The sequence below is a fragment of the Rhinolophus hipposideros genome, assembly GCF_964194185.1.
Source record: "Rhinolophus hipposideros genome assembly, chromosome: 9".
Lineage (NCBI taxonomy): Eukaryota > Metazoa > Chordata > Mammalia > Chiroptera > Rhinolophidae > Rhinolophus > Rhinolophus hipposideros.
The window spans coordinates 33,688,341-33,704,271 of NC_138055.1; the positions used below are offsets into that span (position 1 = coordinate 33,688,341).

At 32.8% G+C, this 15,931-nt stretch overlaps 1 protein-coding gene across 2 annotated transcripts in view; it reads left to right on the forward strand.

Annotated features, from left to right (window-relative positions):
- The window catches only part of LOC308502158 (solute carrier organic anion transporter family member 1B3-like), a 55,962-nt gene that overhangs the window by 21,828 nt on the left and 18,203 nt on the right, over positions 1-15,931 (forward strand). For both annotated transcript variants that reach the window (XM_081059551.1, XM_081059550.1), the window contains exons 6-10: positions 4,601-4,747; positions 4,939-5,037; positions 8,001-8,243; positions 11,284-11,448; positions 12,817-13,012. In XM_081059551.1, the coding sequence (XP_080915677.1) occupies positions 4,601-4,747; positions 4,939-5,037; positions 8,001-8,243; positions 11,284-11,448; positions 12,817-13,012 (850 nt within the window). The remainder of the gene's footprint in view (positions 1-4,600; positions 4,748-4,938; positions 5,038-8,000; positions 8,244-11,283; positions 11,449-12,816; positions 13,013-15,931) is intronic.

Sequence of the window (15,931 nt, forward strand, 5' to 3'; positions counted from 1 at the left end):
TTACAATGGATACCACAGAAATACAAAGGATTGTGCAAGAATACTGTGGAAGATTCTATGCCACAAAAATTCAATAACCTAGACAAAATGGACAAGTTCTTAAAATTATATAAACTTCCTAGACTGAATCAAAAAGAACTGGAACATCTAATAAGACCAATGAACAAAAAGAAAATTTAAGCAATCATCCCAAACCTTCCCAAAAGCAAAAGTTCAGGACCAGATGGCTTCACTAGTGAATTCTACCAAACATTGAAAGATGATTTATTACCTGTCCTTCTCAAACTCTTCCAAAAAAATTGAAGGAGAAGCAATACTTCCCACCATGTTTCCCCAAAAATAAGACCTCGCCGGACAATCAGCTCTAATGTGTCTTTCGGATGCATTAGAGCTGATTGTCCGGCTAGGTGTTATTTTTGGGGAAACACGGTAACTCATTTTATGAGGCGAACATTACCCTGATACCAAAACATGGTAAGAATAACACAAAAACAAAAACTACAGACCAATATTTATGATGAATACAGATGCAAAACTCCTGAACAAAATACTAGCAAATCAAGTACAACAATACATTAAAAAGATTATACATCACAATTAAGTGGGATTCATTCCAGAGGCACAAGGATGGTTCAACATACACAAATCTACTAATGTGATACACCACACAAACAAAATAAATGATAAAAATCATATGTTCATATCAATAGATGCAGAAAAAGCATTTGACAAAATACATCATTTATGACTAAAACACTTAATAAAATGCATATAGAAGGAAAGTACCTCAACATAATAAGGCTATATATGACAAACCCCCAGATAATATCATACTTAATGGTGAAAACCTGAAAGTTTTCCCTCTAAGATCAGGAACAAAACAAGGATGTCCCCTCTCACCACTGTTATTCAACATAGTATTGGAAGTCCTAGGCATAGCCATGAGGCAATAGAAAGAAATAAAAGGCATCAAAATTGGGAACGCAGAAGTCAAGTTGTCACTTTTGGTAGATGACATTATTCTTTATAGAGAAAATCCTAAAGACTCCAGCAAAAGACTATTAGAAACTATAAATAAATACAGTAAACTTGCAGGATACAAAAATCCATTGCATTCCTATATACTAACAATTAAATTTCAGAAAAAAAGAAATGAAAAAAATCCCTTTGCTATTGTAACAAGAAGGATAAAATACCTAGGAATAAACTTAATAAATGATGGGAAGGACCTATACACTGAAAACTATAAGACATTATTAAAAGAAATTGAAGACACAAAGAAATAGAAAGATACTCCATGTTCATGGATTGGAAGAATCAACATAGTTAAAATGGCCATATTACCCAAAGCAATACACAAATTTAATGCAATGCCCATCAAAATTCTAATGGCATTTTTTAAAGAAATAGAACAAAAAAATCATTAATTTGTATGCAATCACAAAATACACCGAATAGCTAAAGCAATCCTGAGAAAAAAGAACAAAGCCAGATGTTTCACACTCTTTGATTTCAGTTTATACTACAAAGTGACAATAATGAAAACATCATGGCACTGGCAGAAAAACAGACACACAGACCAATGGAATAGAATTGAGAACCGAGAAATAAACCCACATATACTGGGGGTGCCAAAAACATGTGTACCCATGACTTGTATTCATCTTTTTTTATCAGTAGACAAGGTTGGACAACTAAGTTAGTGAACTCATCCTAGAAAAAGTGCTGTATACCTTATTGCTGAATATCACTAGAGTCACTTTTGAAGTACTCCCCTTGGGAAGTTATGCACTGATGCCAGTACCTAGTCCACCCTTCAAAGCAATTTTGGAACTCTTTTTCTGGAATGGCCATCACAGCTGTCATCATATTATCCTTGATGTCCTTAATGTCATCCAAATGTCTTGCTTTCAATATTTCCTTTATCTTTGGGTCAAGAAATAATTCATTGGGGGCTAGATCAGGTGAGTAGGGAGGGTGTTCCAATAGTTATTTGTTTACTGGCTAAAAACTCCTTCACAGACAGTGCTATGTGAGCTGGTGCATTGTTGTGATGCAAGAGCCATGAATTATTGACGAAAAGTTCAGGTCGTCTAACTTTTTCATGCAGCTTTTTCAGCTTCCAAATAGTAAACTTGGTTAACTGTTTGTCCAATTGGTACATATTCATAATGAATAATCCCTCTGATATCAAAAAAGGTTAGTAACATTGTTGCAACAAGTTTCTGAACTTAATTGTCAGAATTCATATTAAATTTTAATACAGTTTCTTCCCTTCTTAAAATGTGTATACATTTTTTTGGCACCCTCTGTATATATGGGCAAATAATTTTCAACAATGGAGCCAATAACATACAATGGAGAAAAGAAATCCTCTTCTATAAATGGTGCTGGGAAAATTTGAAAGCCACATGCAAAAGAATGAAACTAGACTGTGATCTGTCACCATATACCAAAATTAACTCAAAATGGATCAAAGACCTAAACATAAGACCTGAAACAATAAATTGTATAGAAGAAAGCATAATGACTAAACTTATGGGCCTTGGGTTTAGAGAAGATATGATGAATTTGACCTTAAATGCAAGGGAAATAAAAGCAAAAATAAATGAATGGAACTATATCAAACTAAAAATCTTCTGCACAGCAAAATAAAGCATCAATAAAACAAAGAGGCAACCAACAAAATGGGAGGGTTTTGCAAACAACAGCTCCAATGAGGGCCTACTATTCAAAATAGATAAATACTGATACAATTCAACAATAAAAAAAAAACAACAATCCAATTTAAAAATGGGCAGAGAAGCTGAACAGACACTTTTCCCAAGAAGACATACAAATGACCAACAGGTATATGAAAAAATGCTCAAATTCACTAGCTATTAAGTAAATGCACATTGAAACCACAATGAGATACCACCTGTTAGAATGGCTATGATCAACAAGACAAGTAATAATAAGTGTCAGAGAAATTGTGGAATAAAAAGAACCCTCATACACTGCTGCTGGCAATGTAAATTGGTACAACCACAATGGAAAATAGTATGAAGGTTCCTCAAAAAATTAAGAATAGAATTACCACACAATCTAGAAATCCCTCTTCTGGGTATTTACCAAATAAGTCTGAAAACATTTATCCATAAAAATATAGGTACTCCTATGTTCATTTCAGCATTATTCATGGTGACCAAGACATGGAAACAACTAAAGTGTCCTTTGATTGATGATTGGATAAAAAAGGTGTGGTACATATATACAATGGAATGTTATTATTTGGCCATAAGAAAAGATGAGACACTATCATTTGGGACAACGTGGGTGGATCTTGAGATTATCATGCTAAGCAAAATGTCAGACAGAAAAAATTGAGAACCATATGATTATATACCACATATGATTTCATTCATATGTGGTATATAAAACTGAAGGCAACAAATGAACAAGACAAACAAACAAGCAGAAACTCATAGACACAGATAACAGAGTAGTGGTTACCAGCAGGTAAGGGGTGGGGGTTGTAGAAGAGGGCAATAGGGGTCAAATATATGGTAATGAAGGGAGAATTGACTTTGGGTGGTGAACACACAATGCAATATACAGACGATGTGTTATAGAATCGTACAGTTGAAACCTATATAATTTTAATAACCAGTGTCATCCCAGTAAAGCTAATAAAAATTAAAAACTAATATAAAGAAGAGGAAGTGACATAAATATGCAGAAATGTAACTTTATGAAAAATGCAAATTTTACACCAATTAAAGATTTTTTTGCCTATTATAACACAAATCATAATGTATAATTACCAATCATCACACTGAAGTTTTTCTGCCTACTATATAGGAAAAGATTAAAAATAAAAATAAATGAGATAGAGGAAAAGACATATTTTATTAATATGTATTACTGGGAGCGTATAAATTACTAACTTTTTGTAAGTTAATTTTCTATATAGTAAGGAATAAAAATATGCATATCTGCTTAAATCAGTAATTTTACTAACCATTGTCAATCCAATAAACTCTAATTTAAAAAAAAAGAACTACTTTTGCTGATTTACATTAAGAAAATAATCAGGATGCACAAGGATTTATTTACAATCATAGCCATGCCATCCCTGTTTAACAGAGTAAAAAATTAGAAATATTTTATGAATAAAAAATAAGAGATTAAGTAAACTATGAAAATTTATTCAGCATATGACTATGGTGTCATTAAAATCCTGATATTAAAAACATCTAATAGCATGGTGAAATTGTCATAATACGGTGTACTAAAAAAGTATAGATTACAGTAAGAACTGGACATTTAAGTATATAATGAACATAAGGAATATTATGCACATTTTTATGTGTGCTAAAATTGTGGAAGATATATACACATACTACAAGTGACTCTGTGTGGTTGCATTCAGATACTTTTTGCATGTTTTCTTTGTACTTTTCTGTATTTTCAAGTTTTGTAAGATGAATATGAGTCACTCATAATTAGAAAAAAGGAAAAAATATTAAATGGAGTAATTAAGGATTTAATGTAGTTGAATTTCTAATAGGAATGTTAAAATTAATGTTTAAAATAAAACATTCTCTTGTCTACATAGGTTGGGAAATGGAATCTGAGTCATATACATGGGTATATGTCTTAATGGGTAATATGCTTCGTGGAATTGGGGAAACTCCCATACAACCCTTGGGGATTTCTTACATTGATGATTTTGCTGAAGAAGGAGATTCTTCTCTTTATTTAGGTAATGTACAGAAAATATTAGATTTTATGATTATTTTTCCTGTACTTTTCCTGAATTTATCTTAAATTTATTCTTATATTTATTTTTAAAATATTGGGAAAAACATATTGTGTAATGTTACTTTAAAAAACATATTGAATAAGAACCACATATTATTGGCTTCTGATAATATTATTTTTTAATATTTTCAGGTAGTTTGTATGCAATAGCAATGCTTGGTCCAATTCTTGGCTTTATGCTGGGATCTGTGTTTGCTACAATGTACGTCGATATTGGATATGTAGATCTGAGTAAGTACAATCAGAACAAGGTAATGTGATAATGCACTTCAAGTACAGGACATCTTCTTTCAAATAATTGAATTTACTCTTTCAATAGTTCTTTTTGTCAAAAGTTACAAATAGGAAACAAATGTGTTACTAACCAGAATAAAAATAAAATTCAGCTCTTATCTACACGAGGGTTTTACAACTAAGTCTAAAATAATAATAATAATAATAATAATAATAATAATAATAATAAATAATAACAAACTTGCTTAAGATCACTTCGTCCCAAATAATTGCAAACTAATTGCAGTTTTCTCAATGTGCTCTGTAATGTCAATTCCCTGCATTTACCCTTAGAAAACTTTCTCTCCATTTTTTGTTTGCATAGTTCTTAAAGTCTTTTCCAAAATGTGGAAAGAGGAGCCTTACTGTATCACCTCCCCCTGGCTCAAAGTTGTGTCCCTGCTAATCATCAAGAGCATGCCTTATACAATGTGCCATAAGCATTTGTGCCATCTCTTACCTGACATCTCTTTAAAGCATAACAGTATGGTATCTGATTTAACATGTAATAAGTAATTAGTGTTTATGAATAAACAAATCTGATTTTCTATCTTACCAAGACTTGAATTGATCTCCAAGGAGATCAAAGGATTCATTTCCAAAATGGAACAGACATCACAGTAGGCAAACAACAACCGCAAACTAGAAAGTGTTTTATAATATAAGGCTAAAGCCAGTATCTGTTGCAATGTTTTATATCTTCTAGTTTGGATGTGAAAATAAGATTTTAGGTTCCCATTCTGTACTTTCTACTCATTAACCTCCAGGTTCATCATTGTTTTTATCACTAAGAGTATAGAAATAAATGGTTCAACTCTTTAGGATGATAGTTTTGTAACTTCTTTTCTACAGTCAGAAATCACTACTCACAATATTTTAGAAATTCTGATGATTCCATTTCTGTCACTGAATGTTCAGACCTTATTACATCTTCTTTTATTCAGTCATGAGTATGATGAAAATATACTGTGAAGGAGCCAAAGAGATCACATAAGTGAGTAAAGAGTGTCAGGTGTGGCTATTAAACTGGGGAGAACTGGTGGTGGTGAACTGCCCTCCCCACACACCTGAAAGCACATATACTACTCAGCTTCAACCCATACTTTTCATACAGAAATTTAGATCCACCATTGACAAGATCTTCTGACTGGTTTTCCAGAAAATCCAGAAATTCAGCTTTTGATGTAGAATTTTTCAATTTTTAAGACAGTGTGTGAGCCAAGGAAAACACTTTGGCAGGCCATGTTTAGTTAGATTACAACTTCTAGTTCCTATATGTAGACCAGTCATAGAAAAGGAAAATTGTTACCAAAATGACATTTGTGACAGATAATGAATAAATATTTAGCATGAAGATGGAGTCACTGCTTTCACCAATCATCTCCTGAAACCTGTTTGAGTCGCTGATTATGGAACAATATGATTACATTAATCAATTTTAAACCCAGATCTGTGCATATTGAAAACCACTTCGGTAAATAGAATGGGTAATTTATTTCTCTGTAGTTTTAAATCAGGTCAATATTTTCTCATATTTCTGAGTTTTCTAATAGACCAGAGTTGTGGCGCCATTATTGTGCTCCAAACTTCTATGATGTGTGTGTGTGTGTGTGTGTGTGTGTGTGTGTGTGTGTGTGTGTGTAAGGTCTGACAAGCTCTCAAACTCAAACTAGAAAAAGTGCTGCATAACTCATTGCTGAATAACACTATGGTCGAAGCACTCCCCTTGGGATGTTATGCACCAATACTAGAGCCTACTCCACCCTTCAAAACAATTTTGGAACTCCTTTTGTGGAATGGCCATCAGAACTGTCATCTTATTACCTTTGATGTTCTGAATGTCATCAAAATCTCTTCAATATTTCCTTTATCTTTGGGAAAGAAAGAGGTCATTCGGGGCCAGATCAGGTGAGCGGGGCAGGTGTCCCAATACAGTTATTTGTTTACTGGCTAAAAACTCCCTCACAGACAGTGCCGTGTGAGCTGGTGCACTGTCGTGATGCAAGAGCCATGAATTGTTGGCGAACTTTTTCAGGTCGTCTAACTTTTTCACACAGCCTTTTCAGCACTTCCAAATAGTAAACTTGGTTAACTGTTTGTCCAGTTGGTACAAATTCATAATGAATAATCCCTCTGATATCAAAAAAGTTTAGCGACATCATTGAAACAAAGTTCACAAACTTAGTTGTCAAATCTCCTATGCATTGCACTTTCTTATTGCCTAGAATGTTTGCTTTATACTTACTGAAATAGCTCATTTATATTGATTACATGTAGTATTTACATATTACTCATGCATGCTTTAAGGAAAAATATAATTGATATAAACGTAAATTATCCCTAAAATTTAGAGTTCAACTCTTGTGATCAATATTATACTCATATTTTCATTGTGTGTATATTTTCAATTTTATCCTCTGTTCTTTCAAATAGTTTGAAATGCAGGTTTCTGGGGAAAGAGAAAAAAAGCTCCATGATTGGTGCTAAGAATTTCTTGCAAACTACTGTAAACTTCAGTGCTTGTGCTTTCTTGACCCAGCAGATGGTGCCAATAGTTTTCAAACAATAACAAGGATGTATATGACTTCCATAATTGGTCCTTATATGGCTTTTTGGCTTTAATGTTCAGTAATGGCAATTGCCCAGTCATGTCACCAGAAAAGCCACCAAGTTCACATATGCTCAGGCAATAACAACAGTATCATGACTGGTCCTGGACAGTAGCAACTTCATGATGTTATTACATTTTAGGCTTATCCTGACTTCAGAGATGACAGTATGAAAAAAAAAATAGTGTCTCAGAATTGATGAAATATAGTTTACTTACTTTATCTATGGAAGAGAACAAACATTACCATTCTTACCCAGAATTTATTGCATTTCAAAATAATTTTTTACTTGCTTCTAATTCTTTATTCCAGGCAGTATCAGAATAACTCCTAAGGACTCTCGTTGGGTTGGTGCTTGGTGGCTTGGTTTCCTTTTGGCTGGACTATTATCCATTATTTCTTCCATACCGTTTTTTTTCCTGCCCAAAAATCTGGATAAACCAGAGAAAGAAAGGAAAGTTTCAGCATCTTTGCATGTGTTCAAAACAAATGAGGAAAGGAGTCAAATGGCTAGTTCGACCAACCGTGGGCAAAATGTTACTGAAAATACAACTGGTAAGTGTTTCATATTTATAATCAATTTGGAATTCTTAATCCCAGTGAAAGAGAGGAGTGAGTATTCCCAAATAATGTTATACTCAAATAATCTAGAGTTAGCCTTCTTCTGCACTAAATTTAGCTGAATTATTTTTCTAAGATTCCTACAAAAAATAATAAATGTTTACTGAAAACATATCAACTTTGAAGAGAATAAGATTAAGTTTGTGGTCTTTAGCAGGGACAAGTCAACCTAAGGAAAAATATATGTTACTTATAAACCAAAAAATGTATATTCATTTTAAAATGTTATACTGTAAACTATGAGGGTTAAAAGGACTGTAATATTTCATTTACTTATTCATTCATTCACAAATAATATCAAGAACCATACTATGCCCTGGTGATATGCCTCTGTTTTCCAAGAATTTGCAATCTAGTGGGTTATACCAAGAAGTATATAGACAATTGCAATACATTGTTTAAGCACTATGGTAAAATTAAATATAAGAAACAATGAGTGCCTATAAATTGGGCAATTTACCTATTCCTAGGTGGAGAGGTGGAGTAAGAAGAAGAAAGTCAGAGAAGGTTTCTCTCTAGATAATTAAAGCAAGGTCTTTTTTTTTTCCTTGGTAATCATACAGAAAAAAATTTGCTTGCTTAAATATTAAAAAATGAACTAGAAGCAACAGTAGCAGTTAAGATTATCGAAGACACTCATGTAAGTAATGATCCTCTACCATTTGATAGTGCCTTCCCTTTCATACATAAGCCCTGAGGGGCTAATGGAGAAAAATTTAGGAGCAATAATCTGGAGAATGATCCAGCAGCAATCAGAGCCAGATAGATAAAATAATGAGGTGTCAGCGCAGTTTTCACATTACACAGAAATAATGAAAACGTAAAAGTCAAAGCAGAGCGATGCCTTCACAACCTTTGCACATGGAAGTTAAAGTGAATCGAAGATTCTCAGTTGTAGCCCAAGTTCACTTTCTCAGCAGTTCGTCCACTCACTCATTTTATTGTTACATTCTCTGCTCCATCACTCGAATCCAAAAGCAATGGTGTGCTAGAGTCAGCTTATTGGCTCATGAGACAGGCCTGTTAAAAGTTCAGCTACACTGGTAGCTTGAAATTGGCCATTGTGGGTGATTTTACCACCATTTATTGCTGTAGAAATTGGGAAATACTACAAATCAGGCCTTGTTTCTCCATGAGTCAGTTGTTAAACATTTATCAACACACCACTGAGTTAGAAGTGTTTGAAATGTAACATGCACACTAAAAATAGCCTACCAATACCTTTTCATTTGGTTGGTGATGCTTCCACTGTACCAAATCAAATCCGTAAAAAGTAGTGGATGATTGTCTAAACCCATAAGGAACATGGCTGAACCCAAAAAGAATGGAGAAGATAATGACTATGCAAAAATAGGACAACTGTGAACATTATATTATCAACTGTGTTTGTAGGATAGTAACCAGAATAGTAAAGAAATCCTTGATTATGTGATATTAGGAATAGGTGAAATAGCTAAGAATATTTTGTCAGGAAAAAACAATGTTGGATTTGTTCTATATATTTTTGAGTAGATATAAGACTAATTGGTTAGAAGAAATAAAGAAATATTTCAGTGCATTACAAAAACAATTTGTAAACAATGAGAATTATCCAAAAGTGGAACAAGTTTCTTTCTGATGCAGTCAGCTTAATGTCCCTTGACTTGTTTATTGATCCAATTATTGAGGATATATAATGGATCATGATTGTGTGGAAGTTCAGACCAGACAACATCCAAGTTCCCACCCACCACAAAAATTCAATGATTTGGTGAAACCATCTGCTCCTTTTCTTTTGATTAAATGTCACAACTCACTTAGAATACCTAACAAGTCCGTGGTCTTTTCTGATGTGAAACCATGAAGAAAAGCGTAGCCTTTTGGGCTAACAATTTTAAATGTTATTTATTCAGGCTAAATTACCTTATCTGTTCTTTAAGCCTCTTCTTCACCATTTTCTCTCTTTTCTTCTTACTATAAGCAGATGAAACTATTTCTTAATTACCATTAGATAGAGGCTTAATTCTGACCACATCTAATGAAAACCTTTAGAGATCTACAGAACAAGATCTTTCAAAGTACGTGTCATCCATCTCTCAATAACCTTATCTGGTTCTGTCTCTCTAGTCTCTGATACTTCCTCCTGTTTTTCTGAGTAGCTTCATTCACTTCTAATTCGCTTTACAGCTGGTTAACCTGCTGATCACAGACCCAGATCACATAATTCTTGCCATGGGCATATGTTATGAATTTGTTACACATCTATTTGTAGGCATAGGTTGTTGTAATATTATTGTCATAATGTCCCATGAGATACAACATCATTATTCTCTGCCTCTCCTTAAACTTTAAGAAAGGTAATTTATAATACTTTCAGCTTTACTGAGACAGAATTTTATGGCAGAAAAGCTGTATACCAAGAAACAACAGGTCTGTATCCTAGTACTAAATTGATCTTTATGATTTTTGAACCTCGGTCTTCTTATTTTTGTGAGCTTTGGATTATACTATTATTAAGGTAATTTCTACTTCATAATTATATTATTAATATAATAATTATATTATTAAATGCTAATAAATAAGAGATAATGCATGTCTTATTCACTATTATTTCTTGTGCACCTAGCATATTGCCTGGTACCCAATTGAAAACCAAATATTTGTTGAATGAATGGATAAATAAATTAATGATGTATGTAGTTGTATGGTAGAGTGGTAAAAATAACAAAACACAAAGTGAACAAAGCAAGTTGAAAAACAGCATGGATGTATGATCCCAATTTGTGGTAAAATGAACTAAATAAATATTAATGTATATATGGAAAATATTGAAGGAATATTTAGAAACTGTTGATAGGACTGCAGGGTATTTTGAGTTTCTTTGTTATGTTTTTATGTAATTTTAAATTGTGTATAACTTACAGTTACAAGATTAGGATATTACTGTATATTTAAGCTACATTATTATATGTTCTTTATATTTGTGTTTTTATAGGTTTTTTCCAATCCTTGAAAAGTATCCTTACCAATCCCCTATATGTTATATTTTTGGTTTTGACATTGCTAAAATCCAGTGCCTTTATTGGTGCTCTTACTTACATCTTTAAATACGTAGAACAACAATATGATCAACCAGCATCTGCGGCTAACATTGTGCTTGGTAAGACATATTGTTTACATTTGCTTGATGAGCAATATACTACCAAATAGTTGAGTTACAAGTGACACTTTGTTGTTAAGGCAATTTTATGTTTTATTAAATATAATTTCAATTTATTATTTTGCAAATCTTATCAAATTTGTCAATCTGGTGATATCACCATTGTTCTGTGCTTGACGTTGCATCTAACATTTTTGAGGAGATGAATTCCAGAAGAAAAAGGTGCATGTGAATGGAATATTTAGACATGGTATCTGCCCGATTGGATTTTATAATTTAGTGCTGAGATCCAGAGATAAATCTTTTTGTAATATAATCATTATATTTCCATAATTCATGGACTTTGATTTAGGACCCAAAATAGAACATTGATATTTTCCAAAGAAAAATTAATTTAAACACGTCATTGATGTCTACATAATTCAAAACAAAAATCATATTGTAATAGGTTTTTTTGGCTACAATATCTGTTTCCAATGACATATTGAGACTTGTTTATGAAAGAAAGGTTTTCTTACATCCTTTTTCCCCTACACCCAGTATAATATAAAATTCTTAGGAGCAGTACATTAGCAAGTACAGTGCCCAGCACATTGTAGATAATTAATAAATATTTGATGAATTAAATTAAATTTATCGAGTGGTATGTGAGTAGTGGTATTTGATTTCTTATCATAATCAAATAAGAAAATAATTTTGTATAATGCTCTTATTGAACTTAAGATAAAAGGTTAAACTGTAATAGTTAAGCTTGACTCCTAATGAGGGTCCCAGCATTAATTTTTTTGTTAGAGGGGTCTTCATCTTTAATGAGTCTTGCAGGACAATGAAATGAAAAAGTTATAGGAGGGATTGATCATTTTTAACTACATAGGCCCTTTTATCATCTCAGGTATTTGTGTGTTGGGATGAGTAAAGGAAAGATATTAATTCCAGTATTCAATTCTAATGTACTGGGTGAATTTGGAGTGAGGTTTTAGGAACTGGAACTCTTTGTTTTGATGAGATGTAAAGGATTTTAGATGGTAGGATGAAAGTCTCATAGGCAGGAAGATGATGCTTTGTTTTTGTTTTCCAGAAAAAAAAAATGTCCCATAGAAACCATATATTCAGAAATGCAAATATTTTCAGTCACTGACTTTTGCTATTGAAGAAACCAAACCCTGAGCATTGGCAGGAAGAAATCATTTTTATCTTTCCCATAGGGTATACTGGTCCCCTACCATCTCTTCTGGAACTGCCAATCTTCTACTTAAGAAGTAATAAGATTAGATGAACTTGGTTGATATACATTGTGTTTCATATTGAAAGACATTTCAGAATAACTGTATGTATATGATTACAATTTTTATTTTCTTTTATTTCTAGGAAGCATAACCATACCGACTGTTGCGACTGGGATGTTTATCGGAGGATATATCATTAAAAAATTCAAACTTACTTTACTTGGAATTGCCAAGTATTTATTTGTTATCAATATATTGGCCTTCATATTTTACCTGTTAAATTTTGCACTAATCTGTGAAAACAGAATGGTTGCTGGCCTAACCGTGACCTATGATGGGTTTGTATATATAACTATATCAGTTGCACAATGGATAAGCTATCTAATCTAAATGATTATAAGGAAAACAGGGCAGATGGCAATTTTAACTAAACTTAATTGAGAAAAATTTTAACTTACAAATTCTTAAAACATTCATTTCTTAAGATTTCAGGAAAGTTTCCTTTTATTCCTTCCTTTTAAAAAAACTTTATAGGTAATACTAATAGTTACCATTATGGGGAGCTTACAAAGAGTGATGGGTAATATAATCCCCATTTTATAGGTATGGAAAGCAAGGCTTAGCTTTCATGACTAGCAATGTTAAGATTCTGAGTCAAATTTGGGACTTTTGACACCAAAACTCTTAGTTTTAACCATTGCTATCTTGGATGGATCATGAGATCAATACCAATGACACTTTTCCCAACAGTGACTGAATGATCATTGTCTACAGTCAATTTTAATACTTAACAACTATCTTTGTAACGAAACCTTTTCTTACATTGTACCACTGAGTTTTTCTTTTTTGACAACTATACTGATTCTTCGGGTATTGTCTTCATTAACAGTAGAATTGATAAATATCCTATATATACCTGTATATCAGACCCTAGAAAATCTTAGTTTTTATTATTATCAAGTATTGTGAAGTATTCCAAGTACTACAGTCTTTACCCCAAATCAAGGGCAAGATTCTTGTGCAGCGAGCGTTCTTATCACGTCTGAAGACAGCCAACAACGTGAGCTTAGGAAGGTTCCCATTCAAGAAACAGGCAAAGACCCTTGAATCACAGTTCAGTAACCAGGCTCCTTCATGATGCTTGTTATTTGCTCTGAGCTTTTAAACTACATCCTATGAGGTGTCAATTTTAACTTGTCGAATCTTCCCACATTTCTTTACCTAAGCATCATCCTATTCTTGGAGGCTTGCCAATTTAGTCTTGAATTATCTCCTTGATTCCTCCTAATCCTGACTATTGTTATTTTGCTCACTCTGTTAAATCAAAATACAGAGTACTCAGGACATTGAACTTTAGAATTAAAAGAACCTTAGAGATCATGCAACCCAACCCTCTTATCTTTATTAGTTGAGACACAGAGAAACCATGACTTTTTTGAAGTCATACAACGCCTCCAGACTGATGCTGTATTCTATCATTGGTTTAAGAGCTCCCTGGCTATCAGGGCAGGCTTTAGACTTTATTCAGTTCCCTGAAAACAGGTATAGTGACTGTGCCATCTATTACCATCTATTGAAAAGGAGGCAGCTAGTGTTCTATGGGATGTTTTTCAATCAGAAAAGTTTACTTAGTGCCTTCTTAAAGGTCAAGGAGATGTATAGAAGACATCAATGTCCTCATGGAATTCATAGTCTAATAATAGCAAACAACAGAGTCAATGTATTCAACATTTCTGAAATGCTAGTCAGTGGGATAAGTTTTTTAAGTACAAATTAGTGTATGGGTTCTCAGAATGTGGTCTGTGGGTCTAAAGGGGTCTCTGAGAGCTTATCAGAGTGTCAACAAGTTGTAAACTATTTTTACAATAATATCAAGATAGCGTTTGCCTTTTTCATTCTCATTTTCTCATGAGTGCATAGTGATATTTTCTAAGGATACAAGATACTTGATGATAACATCAGTCTGATGGCTAGTGTGACACATGCTTGTGTATTCTCTCGTATTAAAATTTTCTTAGTATCAATTTCTAATACAGTATATATCAACAGATATAACCCACTGTACAAAAAAAATTTGGAACTCTCAATACTTTTGAGTGTGAAGGGCTACTGAGAACAAAAGGTTTAAGAACTGCCAAATTATTTTTTTCCAAAAAAATTCCTATGAGATTGGTGTTGTTTTCTATCACTTACAAATGGAAAAACTAATTTTAGAAAGACTAATCACATTGCTATGACATGGCAGAACTAATGTGAACACAGGAGTTTCTGATTGAGATGTCTGGACACTAATCATTAAGCTTAACCACTCCTAGTCATGTGTCCCCAAGCAGAATTAGGTATTAGATGATTTAAGTAAAATTATGACTAATAGAATTTCTCAATCTACTTTTTCCTTTCTTTATATAAATTACTTTCTTATTTAAAGATAATATCTCAATCCTCAATTATCAAGACTTTTACCAATAATAAAATAATGATTTAAAAAATCTATAAGCATAATATTAATTACACATATGATCTATTTTATAATTTTAGCTATGTTTTAAGATTATATTTTATAAATATAATCATGTTTTACAGGAAATCATTCTAAAGTATGTTGTTGTTTCATTTAAAAAACTATATGAGTTTTTCTGGTCTTTCTCAACTGATTTCTATTTTTCTTGATTTTTAAAATTGATTCTGAGATTCTGCTTTAACCATGTTGAATTATTTTCTTATGTAGTGAAAACATAGATTTTAAAATTCAAATTAGTTAAATACCATTTACAAATTTACAGGAGTTTGCAGTGAGCTGGAAGGAACCTTAGTCTAATGTCATTTCCTTGCTGAAGAGAAACTGAGTTACAGAAAAATGAAGTGACTTCTTTAATGAGCAATTTCTTGATAGAATCTCAAAAACTCTTCTCCAAATCTTACCTATCTTCTGTGGTTTCTTTATATTGTTGTACTTTATCTAGATCATAAATAATGTCTGGGTAAAGATGCAATGTAAAAAAGTGAGTAAGTCCTAAATTTTTTTTTTGCCATTTTGGCTTCATCACTCATCAACTTTTTCTAAGGGACAACGCTTTCCCGTATTTCTCCTCTCCTCACCTCTCATTTTCCCGTCTCTCTTCTTTCCTTCGCTTCCTTCCTCTCCCCCCTTTTTTCACTTTCTCTCCTCCTCCTTCATTTGCTTCTCCTTCTCCTTCTCCTCCTTCTCCTTCTCCTCTCTCTCTCTCTCTCTCTCTCTCTCTCTCTCTCTCTCTCTC